Here is a 19,072-nt window from a genome sequence, read left to right as displayed (position 1 = left end):
AAATGGAGGAGGCGGATAACGTTACTTCACCTTAGCCAATACTCGTTAACGTAAGCTAACGTGAACACGGCTCTGAAATCAAGCACATCTGAATCCATGCAGAATCTCCGTTAACGTTACTTGCGCTTAGTTGGTAATTTAACGTTAGGCTAAAACAGACTGCAAACACTAACTTCTAACGGAAAGCACGTAACTTAACTGACGTTAGCTGGTTAACAGCTAGCTAGCATCCTTGTCTCGCGCTAGCTGCCAAATACCTCAACACATTGCAGCTTATACAAAATATTTTATGATTTTCTTTTGTAAATATTTATAACAGCACATGTAATACAGGTGTATGTGTGTAATGTAGAGAGCTGTCACTAGGTTTACACAGCAAAACAGCTCAGAAATGGACTTCGGCTTAGTTTTCTGATAGAGGACCTTTTCTTTAGTTCCATAACGGTAACGTAGTAACTTCAGGATGTAAAATAAATGGAGCTATTGGTTACCGTTAGATGCAGTATAATGTAACTTTTGATTTCTAATGTTAATTATATTATAATTTTACTCATTTGGACGAAGAATGCGGACCAGCCCACCTTTCTTTTCCTTGTTTTTCCTCGGTATAGGGAACTTCAGAGGCTCCATCGGCATATATCTCTGATAGACACCTTGCGGTACCGAGTTCATCCTCCCACCAGGAGCACTTCGTCTTCCCGGACCTTGTTGAGTTTCTCTGGCTGGGTGTCCATCGACCACCTCGCCATCTTGCAGGCTAACGTTAGCTCCAAACTCCGCGGCAGCAGCAGACATCCTCCTCCTCGGACGGGCTGCCTCCCTCCGAGCCAGGCTGTCGTCCATTGTCCAATTCTCGACCAAACCGCCGCGTTTATTCCCAACCGTCACTCTGTTTTTCGGCTAGAGCCCCGCAACGACACCGCTCTTATTACCTCCTGATCCCGCAGCTCAGGTAATCCAACCAACACACAGCCCGCGCCATGCTTCCTGGGAACTGAAATCTTCTTCACTGAGCTTTAACTGCAGCTGGGTTACTAAATGTTCCTTTACTGCCATCTTCTGGAAATGACAATTATGGAAGTTGGGATATGGAGGACACAAACTGCAAAAACAAATAAATCACTCAATAAATAAATTTACCTTGACATGCACCAATAATAATATAAAAGTTAAATGTAAACATTCTGTTTTAATTTACTTTTAATTGTATTTTATTTATATAGACGCTTTCAACTGTAACAATATAAACAAACGCACTGCGCATGTGCATTACTCTGGCCCAAACATAATTGCTGTGGTGATAAGGTGCTACAGGTAGACAAACATACAGTCGACATAAATAAATGTAGAAATATATAGATATGGAATAGAAGAACAACGTTGCAGATATATACATGTGCATTATTCTGGGTCTGTGCCATGCAGAAGTAACGCAACGGAAGAGAATATTGTATACATATAAATATATAAACTACCAGGACATCATAAAAATATACAACAAGAAAGATCAACAATCAACAATAAATATGTGCAATGTGCCAGGTCTGTGCACAACACGAGATGAAACAGTATTTACATTTGCAGAGACATTGGTATCAAGTGCAAGGGGGGAGTGTCAGTGGGGGAACCGGGCCTTGTTTATGAGGCTGGTTGCAGAAACTGTTTTTGTGGTGATAGGTTTGGGTCATGATGGACCGCAGGCTCCTGCCAGAGGGGAGAGTCTGAAACAGTTTGTGTGTCCGGGGTGGGAGGAGTCAGCGGCAATCTTTCCTGCTCGCCTCAGAGTCCTCGAGGCGTACAAGGAAGATTGCAGCCAATCACCTTCTCTGCAGAGCGAACGATACGCTGCAGCCTGCCCTTGTCCCTGGCAGTGGCAGCAGCGTACCAGATGGTGATGCAGGAGGTGAGGATGGACTCAATGATGGTGGTGTAGAAGTACACCATCATTGTCTTTGGCAGGCTGAACTTCTTCAGCTGCCGCAGGAAGTACATCCTCTGCTGGGCATTTAGGTGATGTTCTGTTCCCACTTGAGGTCCTGGGAGATGATGGTGCCCAGGAAGCGGAAGGAGTCCAAAGTGGTGACTGGGGAGTCACAACGGATGATGGGGGAGGGTGGGGCTGGGCTCTTTCTAAAATCCACGACCATCTCAACTGTCTTCAGAGCGCTGGGCTCCAGACTGTTCTGGCTGCACCAGGTCACCAGATGGTCGATCTCCCACCTGTAAGTAGACTTGTCCCCACCTGAGATGAGCGTGCTGATGGTCAGACATGTTTTCCCAGCTTCACGTGCTGCTTCTTGTCCATCAGGAAGTCAGTGATCCACCTGCAGGTGGAGTCAGGCACGTTCAGCTGAGAGAGCTTGTCCTGCAGCAGGGCCGGGATGATGGTGTTAAAAGCAGAGCTGAAATCCACAAATAGGATCCTGGCGTAGGTTCCTGGAGAGTCCAGGTGCTGGAGGATGTAGTGAAGGGCCATGTTTACTGCATTATCTACAGATCTGTTGGCTCTGTAGACGAACTGCAGGGGGTCCAGGAGAGGGTCTGTGATTGATTTTAGGTGGAACAACACAAGGCGTTCCAAGGACTTCATAACCACAGGGGTCAGGGCGACTGGTCTGTAGTCATTTAGTCCTGTGGTCCTTGATTTCTTGGGTACAGGGATGATGGTGGAGGCTTTGAAGCATGCTGGCACATGGCATGTCTCCAGTGAGGTGTTAAAAATGTCTGTGAACACCGGAGACAGCTGATCAGCACAGTGCTTCAGGGTGGATGGGGAGACAGAGTCCGGCCCAGCTGCTTTGCAGGGTTTCTGCCTCCTGAAAAGACCGTTGACTTCCCTCTCTGTAATGAAGAGAGGAGGGGAGGGGTGGAGCTGGCCAGCTCTGAGGAGGGGGGCGAAGAAGTGGTGGACTGAGGCTGAAGCTGAGTAGAGGAGTCACGGGGGATGGTGTCCGATTGACTCTCAAAGCCTTCTTGAAAACGTCCCAGTCAGTGCAGTCCAAACACGCCCGAAGATCCTCAGTAGCTTCACTAGTCCTTTGATCTTTGATGTCCTGCTCTGTAAACCGAGCTTTAGTTTTTTCCTGTAAGCAGGAATCAGATGGACCATCACATGATCAGAAAATCACATTTTAAGAGGTTATTATTATTTTGTAGTTGTCGTGCTCATTTGCTGTATCATCATAAATGTTGTTTTTCATCAAATTGACTGAAACTAATCTGTTTGATCAATGCATTTAGCTGACACTTTTATCCAAATCAACTTACAATTGCTATTTATGTCGGAGGATGCATATGTCTGGAGCAACTAGGGATTAAGTGTCTTGCTCAGAGACACATTGGTAGATGGAGGATTGAACCTGGGTCTCTCACACCAAAGGCATGTGTCTTATCCATTGCACCATCCATTGCGCCATCACCACCTGCCTGAACTGCTATTCCACCATATGAGTTCTGGTTGGTTTATCAGGGAAATCAAGCTGCAGTGTCTAGTTTTCTGCATTCTTTGTACTTGATAGAGCGTACAGGCAACAGCCTAATAGTTGTGGCTAACAAGATCATTCTAACAAGATAATGGGTATACAGAGTAATACATTCTGCTTTATTTGGCCCTATATCCTAACATACTGGCAGCTGAATGAATAGTCTAAGGACAGAGGGTGTTGTATATGCTGTACAGATTGTAAAGCCATCTGGGGCAAATTGTGATTTGTGACACTGGGCTAAATAAATAAAAATTAAGTCACTTGAAATGTTGTGCTGTAATCGCCTCACAGCAAGAAGGTTGTGGGTTCAAACCCCGGTTGCCCCGGCTTTTCTGTGTGGAGTGTGCATGTTCTCCCTGTGTCCGCGTGGGTTCGGCTTCCTCCCACCATCCAAAGACATGCAGGCTAGGTTGATTGGGGTCTCCAAAAGTGTTAGGTTAGGTGTGGGTGTGAGTAGTTGTTTGTCTATGTGTGGCCATGCAGTGGACTGGTGACATGTCCAGGGTGAACCCCGTCTTTTGCCCAATGTAAGCTGGGATTGGCTCTAGCCCCCCCTTGACCCTGTACGCAGGAAAAGCGGTTGACGATGGATGGATGGAACATGATACCATAGACAATACTTCCTTACATTCTTTAAAGAAACGGGCATACCTGTGACTGGCCAAGAAATTACCTGCAGAAAAAGATTTTAGCGTGTCGTGGCTGATGGTATGCACATTTTTGACAATATGGGCGTCCCTCATGGCTCAGTCTTAGATCCTCAACTTTTCACAATTCACATTAATATCATAGGTTTGTTTGCTAAAAATAGTCCATCGTACTTATGTGCACCCTTTTTAAAGGGCAGGCTTCATTTTGTCTTCTTCGCAGCAACCCATAACTGGGCTACGGGGCGGCTGCGGCTCAGGAGGTAGAGCGGGTTGGCTGTTAATTTGAAAGGTCAGCGGTTCAATCCCTGGCCTGGTTGTGTGTCGAAGTGTCCTTGGGCAAGATACTGAACCCCGAATTGCCCCTGGCGGCTGTTCCGCCAGTGTGTGAATGTTAGTTTCCGTTTGAGCACTGTATGAATGTGTATGACTGGTGAACGCAGATGTAGTGTAAAAGTGCTTTGAGTGGTTGAAAAGACTAGAAAGGTGCTTTACAAATACGGAGCATTTACATTTATAACTATCCATTCAGTGACAGGCTTCTTTAATAACAGTTTATTGATGCTTTGGTCTTGTGACAATTCACACATTAGTTGACACCTCAACAAAATATTGACAGTGTGCACAAGTTTTGTCTGGGGCATTTACTCTTAAGAGACAAATAACTGTGGTGACTATCTGGTAGTCTTAACACTGTGGTAGCCTTAATCCATTATAATCATCATCATCATCATCATCATCATTAGAAACTTCAGCATCAAAACTATATATTTATAATATCAAACTGATTGTCTTGACAATTGCACATATATAACAAACATACATGCTTGGCTTGTTCCTACATTCATATACAGATAAACTTATTATATACGTTCTTTACATACATACAGTACATACACAACAGGCTCCTCTTCTCTGATTCCCATGACAACACTGAACATTTCACCTTGCAGCAGCTTTGTAGTGACACCTAGAACAGGTGCAAGCTGTTTCAGTTTTACAGGATATTGTGTCAAAACTATAGGGATAGCTGGTAAAAAAAAGTAAACATTTACTTAACATGCATTTAACGCATTTGGCATGCTTTAAGTAGATTACATGTTAAAATGACAGTAAAATATCAGTAACTGTTTCTCCCATGAATTCCATTCATACGCAACTATTTGTGATTTGTAAAGTATGTTTTGAGGGAAACTTTCTTCATACAGTAAATGTCTGCCAAATGTTCACTGACAACATCTTTTGTTATGTCTTTTCAGCATTATTCCTGTGTAAATGCCAACCATTGTAAACACTGCATGAATCTATTTTTGGAAACAGGATGGAGAAACATCAAACAGCTACCGCCATCTCACTATATTAAGCTGTTATCACGGATGTGTTAGCTGACACAGAGTATCCTTAACCTATTGGAGTCGAGTTTGTGTCCACCTGATGTCCTATATTCTTACCAATATTCTTAACAGTATTTGCTAATGCACATTACACATGAACCCTATTTGTAGGAGGATGTGTCTTGCAGGTTTTGTCAAATTCTTGTTGAATGTACATTCACGTTGATAAATTCACAAATCATTATTAATCTGTTAATCAGAACTAGGTGTACAGATCTATTGTCTCCAGTGTTTTCAGACATTATAACTGATTTTAATTAATTAGAGAGTTTTAGAAACACAACAAGTAAGGAGAATTTCTGAGGAGCAAAGAATCCAGCTGATCTGGCAGAATGAAAATTGCCAAAATTGTAGATACAAGTTTCAAGATGAAGATGATTACTGCTGCTCCAAATCTGTAAAACAGAGGTAGGAACTTCCCTACACTTGACATCTGCAATGCTCAGTTTCATAATTTTCATAATTGCTTTAGTAGTGTGTAGTTGTTGCAGCTGCAAGCATGATTGATTATCATTTAGTAATAGTGTTTTAAATGCAAAAAGCTATTTTATTGTCTTCCACTGACTTGACTTGAATTCTGTGATTCGCTCATTTGGTCTCCATGTCATGACCTTTTGTGTGTATTACCTGAGAACGCTGCTGATAATGTTTACAACAGAACTGTGTAAAGAAAATCTTACTGTCCTGAACCAGCAAAAAGCAGAAGTTCATAAAGTGTCTTTACTGCTACTCAAATGTTTTTTAAGCAGGCCTAAAAATATTTGCTAAATACATTTCCTTCCTTAAAAACATTTATAAAGTTATTTTAAAACCTGCATTATTGTGTCCATATTTAGATCAGCTAGCAGTATTGTTCTTCCTGCCTTTTCCTGGCACATTGCACCTTTTCTCTGGCTTTGTTATCAGCACCAACACCAAAAATACTTTTACCCATAAACATATATAATTTCAAGGAAGTAAAACAATAAATACATTTTTCTGAGCATCACAAACAGTCCAAGTTAAATCTTTGTATTATCAGAATTTTAGCCATTGGTCAGATAAAAAAATAAGTCTCAAAGAGCCGTATCAGTATATTAATGTTTTGCACCATTCGTGTGTGGGGAGTCAGCTGGAAGTTGCTCTAAAGGACCAACAAAAAAAATTACTGCCAGAGGAACCTTGAAAACAATTCTGCACTATGTGCCTGGTAGGCACCATCTTTGAACATAGTCTGCTGTGGCATTGTAGAACAAAGTAGTTACCACTGTCACCAGCAGTCAGGATACAGCAGTTACAGCGTTGTGGAACATGTTAATAATGCATTACATTTATATAGCGCTTTATCATGGAAACTCAAATCCCTTCACAGTTAAGTGGGGGGGACTCACCTCAACCACCACCAATGTGTAGCACCCACCTGGGTGATGCACAGCAGCCATTTAGCGCCAGAACGCTCACCACACATCAGCTTGAGGTGGAGAGGGAGGGAAACATTGTGCCAATTACTATTGGGGATGATTAGAAGGCCAGATGGTGAAAGTCAGGTTGGGAATTTTGCCATGACACTGGGGAACCCCCTACTCTTTGCGACAAGTGCCATGGGATCTTTAATGACCACAGTGAGTCAGGACCTCAGTTTAACGTCTCATCCGAAGGAGATGTTGGTTAATGTGTATCGACAAGTTTGTCTGATCGATCATTGATATTCTTTTGACTTTTCTGCCAGTGACATCATCATCAAGTCCTTGATTTGATTGGCTGTGGTGCCATTCCCTCACTATGTCATGCTCTTTTTGTTTGGTCCTAGCATCAGCACCTGAGGGTCAGCTCTTCGCACTGCAGAGAGTCAATCTCACTGGTGTCCATGCCGACCTCACCCTCCTCTTCGGCGCCCCTCCGCTCCTCCTCCATCACCTCCTTCTCCTCCTCTCGAGAGGGACAATCAGAGGAGAGGTGGGAGATGGGAACATCATTGGTGCCTATGCTAAGAGTCTCTCCTTCTCCTCCTCCTCCTCCATCCATCTTGCAATCTGCTGTGGCTTCTGGCTCTGCCTCCATTTCGCCACTGACCCTCTGCCCTGCCTCCATCTCACCTGTCTCTGTCTCACTGATGGTCAGCCTCTTCTCACCGTCCATCCCTTGTTCTCCATCTAATTTCAAACCCATCTCACCATCCACACCCAAACCTGTCTCCATTTCCCTACCGCCCATTGTCTCTTCAGTCAAAGCAACCCAAGGCTCTTTACCCAAACTTAGATCTTTCTCTCTCCTCTGACCTACCTCTCCTTCCAAACCCAGTCCTGTTTCCGCCTCCACCCATATCTTTTTTTCATCTTCAGGGCCTGAATCATCACGCAAACTCAAACGGGTGACACCAAGCGGCCCTATCTGGCCACTCAGCCCTGTCTCCAGACATTGTCCTGTCTGTGGCTGGTCTCCAGTCAGTGCTGCTGCTTCCTTGGCTTGTCTGATGCAGTTGATCCATTGCTGTTTGTTGAAGGCGTCGCTGGCCTGGAAGCAGTGGCTCTGCAGTGGACCTCCAGTGCGGTACGAAACCCGGAAGAAGTTCTTTGCTGTGAGGAGAGAGACATCAGTGGATATTCTGGTCAAACATCTGTGCCAGTAGGTTTAAAATTTGTAGATTTTAAGTTCTTTCATACCAAACTGGAAAAAAAACATTCCTTTACAGACCTGGCTGTATTTCAGAGCTGTTTATACTGTTCATATTGATATTGTACAGTCCCCTCCAAAAGTATAGGAACGGTAAGGCAAATTCCTTTGTTTTTGTTGTTCACTGAAGACCATTGGGTTTGAGATCAAAAGATGAGTATGAGACAAGAGTTCAGAATTTCAGCTCTCATTTCCTGGTATTCACATCTAGATGTGTTAAACAACTCAGGACATACCACCCTTTGTTTAAACCCACCCATTTTTCAAGTGAGCAAAACTATTGGAACATGTGACTGACAGATGTTTCTTGTTGCCCAGGTGTTGCCTTTTAGGTTGATTGTCCAAACATTAAATAGCTTTGCATGACGAGTCTAAGTAGCACTGTCGCCTCACAGCAAGAAGGTCGTGGGTTCAAACCCCGGTTGCCCCGGCCTTTCTGTGTGGAGTTTGCATGTTCTCCCTGTGTCTGCGTGGGTTCTCTCCCACCATCCGAAGACATGCAGGCTAGGTTGATTGGTGTCTCTAAATTGCCCTTAGGTGTGAATTTGAGTGTGAGTGGTTGTCTGTCTATGTGTGGCCCTGCGATGGACTGGCAACCTGTCCAGGCTGTACCCCGCCTTTCGCCCAATGTCAGCTGGGATTGGCTCCAACCCCCGCGACACTGTACACAGGATAAGCGGTTAACGATGGATGGACTAGTCTAAGTTTTCATCCTTGGTTCAAACCTCTAAAGACTGCATTTCCTGTCTCAAACTGTCTATTTTGTTCATAGTGTGTATATATATGTGTTCTCTATACTGAAGCCTGTGTTTGATTATTATTGTCTTATTGTATTATTGTTTAAGTAAGCACATCGTGAGCATTGTACAATCCAGAGTCAAATTCCTCGTATGTGTACACATACCTGGCAATAAAGCTGATTCTGAACCTGGCTTTGTGCATGAGGGCAATGTCATGTTGAACAGGAAACTGTTGCCACACAGTTGAAATATCACTGAAATATAACTATGATGTAACATCATATCAACAACAAGATTTCCCTTTACTGATACTATGGAGCGGAGACTAAATTTATTTTGGTCATACAGTAGTACATTACAGTACATACCATGGAACTGGTACACAGAATTAGTTTTACAGTGGACAAAATAAAAAAGGTAAATGCATGCAAACCAATCCTGATTTCCTCCTGTGGAACGACAAAATAAAATGGATCTGTTTTTATAGCATCTGTGGTATTTAAGATCTACTAACTCCGCTCGTTGTTGCTAAAGGCTCCTCTGATGGACCCGCCCACTCTCATCTCTCCATCTGTTAGGTCCTCAAGGTCCAGCTGCCGGATGGGGATTGGCTGGCGGCAGAGCTGGTAGCTGACTGGCTGGTCATTGAGCGAGACAGACCTGGTGATGACCAGGACGTCCTGGAACAGAAACACATGGAGCTTCTGGAAAGACAAACAGAGACAGCCGAAGTTAACTTTTCTTTACTTGAGGATCAGGTGTTTGTGTTTGTTCAACAAATGACAGATAAAATTTTTGGATCCTGTTTACTAGTCATAAAATTTGTAAAATAATCAAAGTAGAAATGAATTTCTGTAAGGAAAAGATAAAACTGAAAGTAAACAATCCCAATTACACAGGTGTACTTGCATAGAGAAAGTATATTATTACAGTTATTATATTTATATGTTCTATGTATGTTATATGTTATATGTATAAATGTGTATATTTATATGTTATGGACTTTTAAAGAACCCACTATCACATTACTAAGCATCAAGCAACTAAGCATAATTCTTTGACTCAGACTGCTGCATCCACAGTGCAAGAAGGAGCGCTATCGCAGGCCACATAGCAATGACATAATGTAGCACTCAGTCAACACTTACCATTATCACTTTTTTTTTATTCCTGTAGCCTATATTAAAGCTAAACTATACTGCTGTACATATTCTGTCCTGTACAAATATATTTATTTTTACACCACGCAGCTACCTACTGCTGCAACCTGTGCAAAAATTCTTATCATTCACGTCTGTACATAAAAGGTGTATATGGTGAACACATAACGCTTATCTTTCTATTTATTTTACATTTTGCATTTTTCTGTTCTATTTTTATTTAATTTGTATTTTCTTATCTTATGTGGTGTTGTTCCCTTTGGATTCATGAACTTTATAGACCATATATGTTCAAAAGAAGGAGGAAAATAAGGTCCAGAAGTGAGAGGGTAGAACATTTGGTTGGGGGGTGGTGGTAATGAGTATGAAATTGTAGAAATCTACTTACGAGTCCTCTGTTGTTCTTCAGTTCTCCGTGGCAGCTGAGGGTTCTGGACCGGTCAATGAGTTCGTCCCTCTGTCCGTCCTCTGTGTACAACAGACGGTCCTTGTAGTACTGACACTCTGACTCCCCTGTCCGCCTGTTGATGTCTGCAACCACGCTCTGAACCATTAGCATCTGTAGAGCAAACAGACAAAATCTAATTCCATCCATCATCGGATCTTGTTTTCAACATACAAATTAAATACATGCATTAAACAATTAGCCTTACTTTCAAGGATATTCCCACATCTTCAGGAATACTCGTGACTATTTAAGAGTCATTTCTCTTTTTTCAATATTAACACCAAGTTTTGTTTATGACTTTTAAAGGTTTGTACTGATAATTCAACCACAAGACATTCATGGCCATCCAAGCCAACTGGATGTCACCAAAAGTTATCTGAGAAAATGAATAGGACTTTTACCTTTACTTTTACTCAGAGGTCCCCGATATAGATGGCTTCCTATTGTTCATCCATGCAAATTCACACATCAAAGTTGAACTCAATGCAAAATTTTCACGTGGATTTACCTAAATGTTGCCGTTTTAAAAGTTGGACTGGGCCATTATTCCCTATTCCTATTCCAGACAAGTTTTTTTCTGACATTTCAGGGTTAATACCATGACCTCTGGGTTACTCCCAGCCTTTTTAAGGTTGTCTCTGAATTTTTACTACTACCTCAGTCTGACAATTGGGTGAACCAGACCTGTAGGACAAAGGTGTACTGTATCTTAACGTTGGTTTTCCTCACCGCTTCGTCCAGGTGCTGCCGGTCCGGGTGGTCGTTGGGTGTGTGCTTTACGATCTCTCTGAGCAACAGCGGGTACTTCACCAGTCGGCTACGGGGGATGTCCAGGAAGTTCCACAAGTCCAACTTCCTGCTAAAAGGCGACTGGAGACAGCGCTGCAAGAAATCCTGTACCCGCCGATCCTGCTTCTTCTGGTCCAACAAGTCCTTGGCCTTCACCTGGTTACTGCAGTATGGAGTGTAGGAGGAGAGACAGGGCAGCTGCAGGGACACAGAAACAGAAACCTGGTTACTACGACTAAACATCTGAAATCTTCAGAGACAGACTGTAATTATTTTCAGTATGTTGCTTTAAGTTAAGAAAAAAACTCACCCAGTCAGTCAGGATGTGTCCCACATGTTCTGTGGCTCCATCAGGTTTTCTGGCGTCTCGGAGGCGACTCAGCAGGTCTGAGGAGAGACAGTTTTTAAATTGTGAAACAATAGAGGTCAGGACCCAGAGCAACATGGGGCCATCGAAGAAGACACAATGGCAACACTAACTTTTTTTAGAGGCAAAAATACTGAGAGAGCAGCAACAGCTGCACTGCATGACCCTGAAGTGAATGTCCAAACTCCATGGTCCCCCCCCCCCCCCCCCCCCACTCAATGAATTCATTAAACAAAATCCAGCCTAATAGGGTAAGTCTAATGGATTTCCTCATTTACTATTCGATTTGGTAGCTAATAATGGCTTATGATCACCCATGTGTTTTAAATAATTAATAATTTGTTAATTAATTAATAAAATTAGTTTATTAATACATTTTTTAGTGGATGGCACCTAATAATTTACAAATTAAGCACTGGTTTTAATGTTTTGTGTTATGCTATCAACCTGCCAGATACCGCAGATGAAAATTAATCTGTATGGCTAAATCTGGTACATTTACACATTGGACTTAAGTCCTCATGTTGATTAATGTGCATTGTCCCTTTTAAATAAATTAAAAAAACAACAATCCATGTCACCAATAGGGCTAGTATTGAAATGTTCCAATACTAGAGCCAATATTATTCCATACCTTTCTGTAACGATTATTTATATATGTTCATATGTAACATTACCCTTTAAATTCTTTTAAAAAAACAAGAAGCCAAAGTTCTCAACTTTATTTGAGCAGTGAGATTTTGGGGGTTTCTCATTTGGGGGTGGTGATGGAGCAGTGTGAGAGACCCGGGTTCAATTCCCCACTGTGATTCATCCACCAATGTATCCCTGAGCAAGACACTTCACCCCTAGTTGCTCCAGAGGCGTGCGACTTCTGACGTATATAGCAATTGTAAGTCAGCTAAATGAATGTAATAAATGTAAATGTAAATGTAAATAAATGTAATTGTACACTGTCACCATCTGGTGGCTATTAAAGGAACTGCAGCCTTTAGCTGGCTTCGTCTTTCTCTTAAATTTACAATGTGTACTACTTTCCACCTGTCGAAGGAGAGGTGTCAAGCAGGAGAGGAGCAAGAGAGAGACTGAATTGCCATAACATAAAGGGACTTTACTCTGCAGCACTCAGCTGTGGAGGCTGCTGCATGTTTCCATCAGATGCTCCCTCCTACCTTCATGCAAGGGTATCAGTGAGTCCAGAGTACCGAAGATCTGGTTCAGCTCCTGCTCAGTCATAATTGACAGCTTCAGCATCGGGTCATGGTAGGCCTGTACACACATAATAAAACGCATAATTAAAAAATACTGGTACTGTAGAATAAATTGAGGAGGAAAGTCAGTTCTTCAAAGAAAAAAAGTTTTTCTTTTTACCTTCTTAGCCAACTTGAGATCCTCAACCAAGTCCTGCTCACCCTGAGCCAACTCAAATATAGCCTGCAGAGAGAGAGAGAGAAGAACTAGACTTCTAGACAGCAGAATATATTCGATCTTTGTTTGGGTTATCTGTACCTGTTAAGAGGTGGATGAGATTTAAGTGTACTGGGTTTTGGAAAATGATGAATTGATGAGTTTTAAAGAGGTGGTATTATGCTTTTTAGCTTTTTCCCTCTCCTTTATTCAGTTTTTGTACATGTCATAGGTTTGCAAAGTGAAAAAGCCTAAAGTCCACCCCAAAGCGAGTTCCCATCTCCCACAGAAAACTCTGCTCTGAACTGCCTGAAAACAGCACGTTTGTATTCCAGCCGCTTCCCTTTCATCCCTGTGACGTCACAGGAATGAAAGCAAAATGCGCTTCATTTAACGCTCGCCAAGCGGCTAATCTGATACGCCCTCAAAAACACTGGTGGAAAAACAGTGAGCTGCAGCACACAGCTCCTCTCCCTTCCAAACACTAGCTACCCTCCAGGCAGTCAGTGGACATAAAGTTGTTACTGTGATGTAGAGACAGAGCTCAGTTTAAACTTTATGGATGAAAGATACATTTGTTACAGATTAATAACTCTGAAACTCTTCCTCCAGTCTATGTTGCCAAGCTGGTAAAGGGAACGTATACAGCTGAACCGAAGCTGTGTTTACCGCTTCTCAGGGCCCGTCCTACTCTGTTTCTGATTGGCTAGTAGTCCTTTACTAGGTACTGCGCATGTGCAACTCCCAACAAAGATCATTTAGAGACAAGATGTATCACTCCATAGCTAAAATGAAGCGTTCAACACAGGGTGAAAAGAGGAGCTGCAGCAATGTGCAATATAACAAAAATATGGTGTTTTTTGAAAGTTTAACCATGTTAAGCTGTTCTGATACAACCCCTAAATAAAATGATGAACCTGAAAATGAGCATAATACCACCTCTTTAAACAATGTAAAAATTAGCTCTTTTGTACTGTAAAACTGAGAGTCAACCTTTTCAACCACTGATTTTTATTAATTGTGTCTTGAAGAGTTGGTTGTAACGATGTATGTCTTGTATTTATTGTCATATATATATTTGTCTCATAATTTTCTTTAACCACAGAATTTTTTATTTTATTTTGTAAAAACTGTTCTAAAAAACTATGGGAGGCCTATTTAAGGAAAAAGGTAATATTCCTGTGCCAAGTTATTTTCAGCTTTTACAGAGGAGCAATAGAAAGCAACCTGACTGAAAACATCACAAACTGGCATGGGATGTGCACGGCCCAGGACCGGAGGACTGTGCAGCGTTTGATTAAAACCACTCAGAAAATCATTGGTGGCGACCTACCGAGCATTAGTGATATCAGTGAGGTGCCGCAGACTCGTGACTGATTAATGTATATAAGGAGACCAAAAACAACCTCAGATACCACTCCGATGAAAAATAAATGTTGTGACACAAAAGTAAAATAAAAATCCTTTAGTCTAGCTGCAGCGTGTCTCTCACCTCTTGTCGTTTTATCTCTTTTGGACTCAGAGGTTGCGTCGCTCCCAGTCGGACATCGAACGTCTCACTCCAAAGCTTGCTGTCACGGCGTTTGGCCACTGGGGCAGCTGCAGTGGAAACCCGTGTCGCACTCATGGAGGAGGAAGGGTTGGAGACCGTCGCTGAGATAACACGCGTCTTCACCGACGAGGAGGAGGAGGGAGGAGGATGAGCGGCTCTCTCCATCTGACTATCATTGCGAAAACTGATGGAGCGCTGCAGAGACAGAGAGACTAAACTGTCTATAGAATAATATAAATATTTATTTCACATGTTTTCTTTTTTAGTGCTGGCTGTCAGAGAGCAAAAACTGCCCTATTTTCAGCATCTGTAGTATAGTTATGAAGTGGGAACAGTAAGTTTGGGTGCCCCTGGTTCCAGGAGTTAAAGTCCCATTGATTTTCAAGGGCGTCACTTTGTGATGAAAAGTGGTGAGGACATAAAGGCTCGAGTTGGGCAGTGACAATACACATGATGTATTTATGAATATAAGGCAGTAATCAGTTGCTTCTTTTTTATAACTTAAGTTACTTTTTACTTTTTGGACAATGCACATTTGTTTCTTCTATATTTTATTGCATTGCATGTTTTCTTAGTGTGCAAACATTTTCATTTGTTAGTTAACAATTCTTGCTGCATTTTTTAAAACAAATTAAGCTTTTAAAAAGTGGTGGGGACAAAATCAGCCACTTCAGAAAGCGGTGGGGACACCTTCACCAGTGTAAACACCTATGATGTGACCCACAGTTTTTTTTTTCCAGCTTCTATAACTTGTACAATGAAACTCTCCTGGTTGGATCATGAGTTCAAAAGATGAACAAATGTCTGATTCTTGATTAGACTATTGAATGTACAAGTCTGTGGACATAAAACTTTAGGGGAGAGGTTGACTACAACGCCCAAAGTGCACTGCTAAGACTGATTTTACAAGTTGCAGCTTAAATCATTTCACTTTTGAACTCTGGGTCAATTGTAAATAAAGTCAGACACTATGTTGCTGTTTTTGTTTTCAAATTAAACAACAGTGTTTTGAATTCACTGCCGCTCTGACTCGCACCCTGACTGCCTCCATCTCCATATCAATGGCTGCCAAGACTCATGGCTGTTGTAGTATTTAGAGCTGTCTGCCTTTCAAACTGACAGAAACAACAGTTGATTTACTCAAACTGGAGGTCATAAAACTGACCTATGGGATTTTAATATCAGTAACACTGAGGATATCATTGAAAGATTTGATATGGGAATCCAGATTAGTAAAAAACACTTCCAGAACTAGTGGCTTCTGCAACTTGGCAAAAAAAAATAAAGAATTGGTGGAGACATCTGACTGGTGGTTCACCTGCAGCGTCTGACCAATCCTCTTCAGCGGTGCGGTCTTGACGGGCGGCAGCAGGCTGGCTAGAGACGTCACCCTGGATACAAGTTTACTGCGCTTGGTGCTGGGCTCCTGGAGGAGAGAGCAGAGTCAAACATTATCACACAAAAACAAGAGTCCTGTAACTCACGTGTGGCTTCACACAGCACAACGTGTGAAGTCCAGACGATGACTTCCACACAGACCTGTAGGCTACGGTGCTCATGATGATATATTCTGGGAATTTATAAACAAACACTGCGTGTGTGTAAATCGTTCTAGTAATTTATGGGAAAGTTGATTCTGTGTTGTTGATATACTGCAAGTTAAACAATAGTGTGAAGTGTTTTTTCCCTCTCTGCCACACTCTCTCTCTCTCTCTCTCTCTCTCTCTCACACACACACACACAGCTGTTTTTCCATCACTTTCGAGGACATTACATTCACTTACCCTAATTTTAACTATAACCACTAGTTACCTAGAGCTATCCCTAGCCCTACCCACAGTGTCAGTCTGTGTGTGAAAATGCCACCAGGGTGTTTGTCCTGGATACAGACTTACAAAAAATCAATAAGCCTGTGTGTGTTTGTGTGAGTTTGTCCCAAAGTCAGCTGACCTACTGGAATACAGGAACCATCAAACTTTTTTTCCATCAGAGCTCCCAGTCAGGAACCAGTCGACCAAAAATAAATCAACCTCTGGCAGATGGTTTTTGTTTTTTTCATCCTCCAGAGTCACAGAAAGATTTTCAGCTTCAAGTTCAAGTCCTGAGTTTTTTCTCACCTCTCACAATTTAAAGGCTGTGACTTGGTAACCTCAACAGATGCTGTTGAAAGTCTGATAAATCTCCAAAATATCTAAATACAACACCAGTTAAACTATGTAATTAAAGTCAGTGTGTTTTCTCTCATTTAGCAGATGATGCTGTTGTATTCATCAAAGCTATAACTGTTGTTTTTAAAAAAATAAATAAAGGGGGGAAAGGGGCTCAAATGATAATTATATTTGCTTTACGTTTGAGAAGTTTCCATTGGACATGTTGTAATGACTTTCTGTGTCTGATGGCGCTTCAGTTGATTCAATGTGACAAAGATCAATTCAGTGAAGTTGGTCAGCATACGACTGGTTATCTAATTACAGCAGCAGACTGTCTAAGACTGAGTTTGAATAAAATAAAACAGAAACCTGACTGTGGATAAGCTAGAACTAGACTCACCCCCGAATTACTCCTGTAACAGCCGAGGCTCATATTTTATCTTTAAAACTCAAGTGTTATTGTATTTAACATGATCATCATTTGAAAAGTTCAGATTTCCACAGTCAAATAAATAAAAAATGTGTGCTGCCAAAACACAGATGATTCAAATAATCTATCGAGAAGCAGCGCAGGATTACAGCTCGGCAGGCTGTAAACCAACTCTGATGTAAACAGAGAAGGGTGAAACAGAGGGCAGAGTTCCTCTTCATTGCTCCGACACTCTCAGATCACACACTGGAACAACATCCTCTACCGTGTGACTGACTCTTCAGCTGACAGCACTGTCAGGAGACAGGCAGGAGAGACGCTCCTCAGGGGACTTATAGGTGAGGTGTATTGAAGGAAAAATATCAGTATTATTATTGAATATTATTATTAAACTAATAAAGCACCTGACAGTAAGTTGAAAAGAAGAGTTGACTCTTCTGATTCAGGTACAGCCCTAGTGCCATTCATGCTTGACACACAGTGCACTTCCATTACAGGAAGTTAACAACCACACTGACATGAGACTTTCCATAAACTGCACTTTTAAGAAGTGAACCTGAAAGTATCTGGCACTTGGATTTAGTATCAGCCTCTGAGATGATTAGTTGATAACTTGGTTGAAGAATTGGAAATTAATGGACTGTAATTTTGATTGTAAATACTGTATATAAGTCAGGTGAGTTTTTAAACAAAAAAGCCAAACATTCTGTGGATCCGTTTTCTCAAATGTGAATATTTGCTGGTTTTATGACAGTAAACTGAATATCTCAGGGTTTCGGACCGTTTGTGGGACAAAACAAACAACTTAAATATGGCTGGGGCTCTTCTGATGGGCTTTTTGTCACTATCTTCTGAAATTTTTAAGACCAACCAATTAATTAATTAAGTGAAAAAATAATCAGCAGATGAATTGATACTGAAAATTATCATTATTTGCAACCCAAAAATTTTTCTCTTGGAACAAAAAGCAGAACTCACAACAAAATGTTATATTAGGTTTTGCTAAGCCTGATAATCAGACCGAGTTGCCGTTTAATTGTACGTTTTGCATATGCAGAGACAGAAGCTGTGCTTACAGGTTGTTGGGAGCAGTTACATTATGTCAATTGAAAAAATATATGTTGATTTAAGAGATGTTTTTTCTTAAAAAAAAATATTTTTGGGCTTCTTTACTCGTTATTGGATAGAGTAAGAGTGAAGATGTTTAGGAAAGGTGTGAGAGAGAGTGACACAGGCTGTGACTTTGCGTTATATGGCATGCCCTGTAAACATCTGGCTACTGGCCAGAAGAGAAAAAAGAAGAGTTACAGCCATCAACACCTCATCCATGCTTGTTTTGTGGCCATTTTTCTGGCTCTGGCACAGCAAGATGATGAGGACAAAAGATGAAGGAGTGTGATGTACTTGTAAAGCGAAAAAGTCCGCAGAGCGAGGTCGGGGTGGTTGGATATTGTCAACAAAACATCAGACTTTAAGATGGCAGACAGCTATTTGTTTCCTGTTTCCTACCAACACTCTTCAACTTTGTTTTTCAATCATAACGAAGTGTTTAATATTTTAACTTTTATGTTGAAAATACTGCTGGTAAAAAGCACCTTATTTGTTTAAAGTGTTTGCAAACCACATGTTATTGCACGTTTGTGTACATTTAAATTTAAAGTGCGCAATACACTACTTTAGAATTCAATATTAAATTTTGCGCATAACTATGCAATTAATTGTGATTGTTTGCAAGAAAATCATGCAAATAATCACAATTAAAAAATGTAATCGTTGCCCAGCACTAATGTGAATTTGAAAATATGTCGTTCTGAAGGGGATGGACCAATTACATTTTTTATTTTTGTTTGA

General features: G+C 41.5%; 2 protein-coding genes across 8 annotated transcripts in view; both read right to left on the bottom strand.

Moving 5' to 3' along the window:
* tasora (transcription activation suppressor a) overlaps positions 1 to 1,007 on the bottom strand; it is a 46,192-nt gene extending 45,185 nt beyond the window's left edge. For 2 of the 3 annotated variants that reach the window (XM_038698001.1, XM_038698002.1), the window contains exon 1: positions 582 to 843. In XM_038698001.1, coding sequence (XP_038553929.1) covers positions 582 to 843 — 262 coding nt within the window. Of the gene's footprint in view, positions 1 to 581 lie in introns of all 3 variants that reach the window. The other variant, XM_038698000.1, reaches the window with a different exon arrangement.
* A 3,664-nt stretch (positions 1,008 to 4,671) lies between these two features.
* Positions 4,672 to 19,072, bottom strand: part of arhgef3 (Rho guanine nucleotide exchange factor (GEF) 3) — a 38,671-nt gene continuing 24,270 nt past the window's right edge. For 4 of the 5 annotated variants that reach the window (XM_038698003.1, XM_038698005.1, XM_038698006.1 and 1 more), the window contains 9 exons: positions 15,960 to 16,067; positions 14,582 to 14,836; positions 13,054 to 13,116; positions 12,855 to 12,951; positions 11,626 to 11,702; positions 11,256 to 11,513; positions 10,467 to 10,637; positions 9,433 to 9,622; positions 4,672 to 8,081 (listed from right to left, as the gene is read on the bottom strand). In XM_038698003.1, the coding sequence (XP_038553931.1) occupies positions 7,318 to 8,081; positions 9,433 to 9,622; positions 10,467 to 10,637; positions 11,256 to 11,513; positions 11,626 to 11,702; positions 12,855 to 12,951; positions 13,054 to 13,116; positions 14,582 to 14,836; positions 15,960 to 16,067 (1,983 nt within the window). In that variant the 3' untranslated portion in view covers positions 4,672 to 7,317. Of the gene's footprint in view, positions 8,082 to 9,427; positions 9,623 to 10,466; positions 10,638 to 11,255; positions 11,514 to 11,625; positions 11,703 to 12,854; positions 12,952 to 13,053; positions 13,117 to 14,581; positions 14,837 to 15,959; positions 16,068 to 19,072 lie in introns of those variants that run through there. The other variant, XM_038698007.1, reaches the window with a different exon arrangement.

This window comes from Micropterus salmoides, unplaced genomic scaffold, assembly GCF_014851395.1.
Source record: "Micropterus salmoides isolate LMB-PRFRI ecotype aquatic unplaced genomic scaffold, ASM1485139v1 Ms_hic_scaffold_4, whole genome shotgun sequence".
Lineage (NCBI taxonomy): Eukaryota > Metazoa > Chordata > Actinopteri > Centrarchiformes > Centrarchidae > Micropterus > Micropterus salmoides.
Note: the sequence above shows the minus strand (reverse complement) of the source record. Positions and strands in the feature narration are given on the sequence as shown.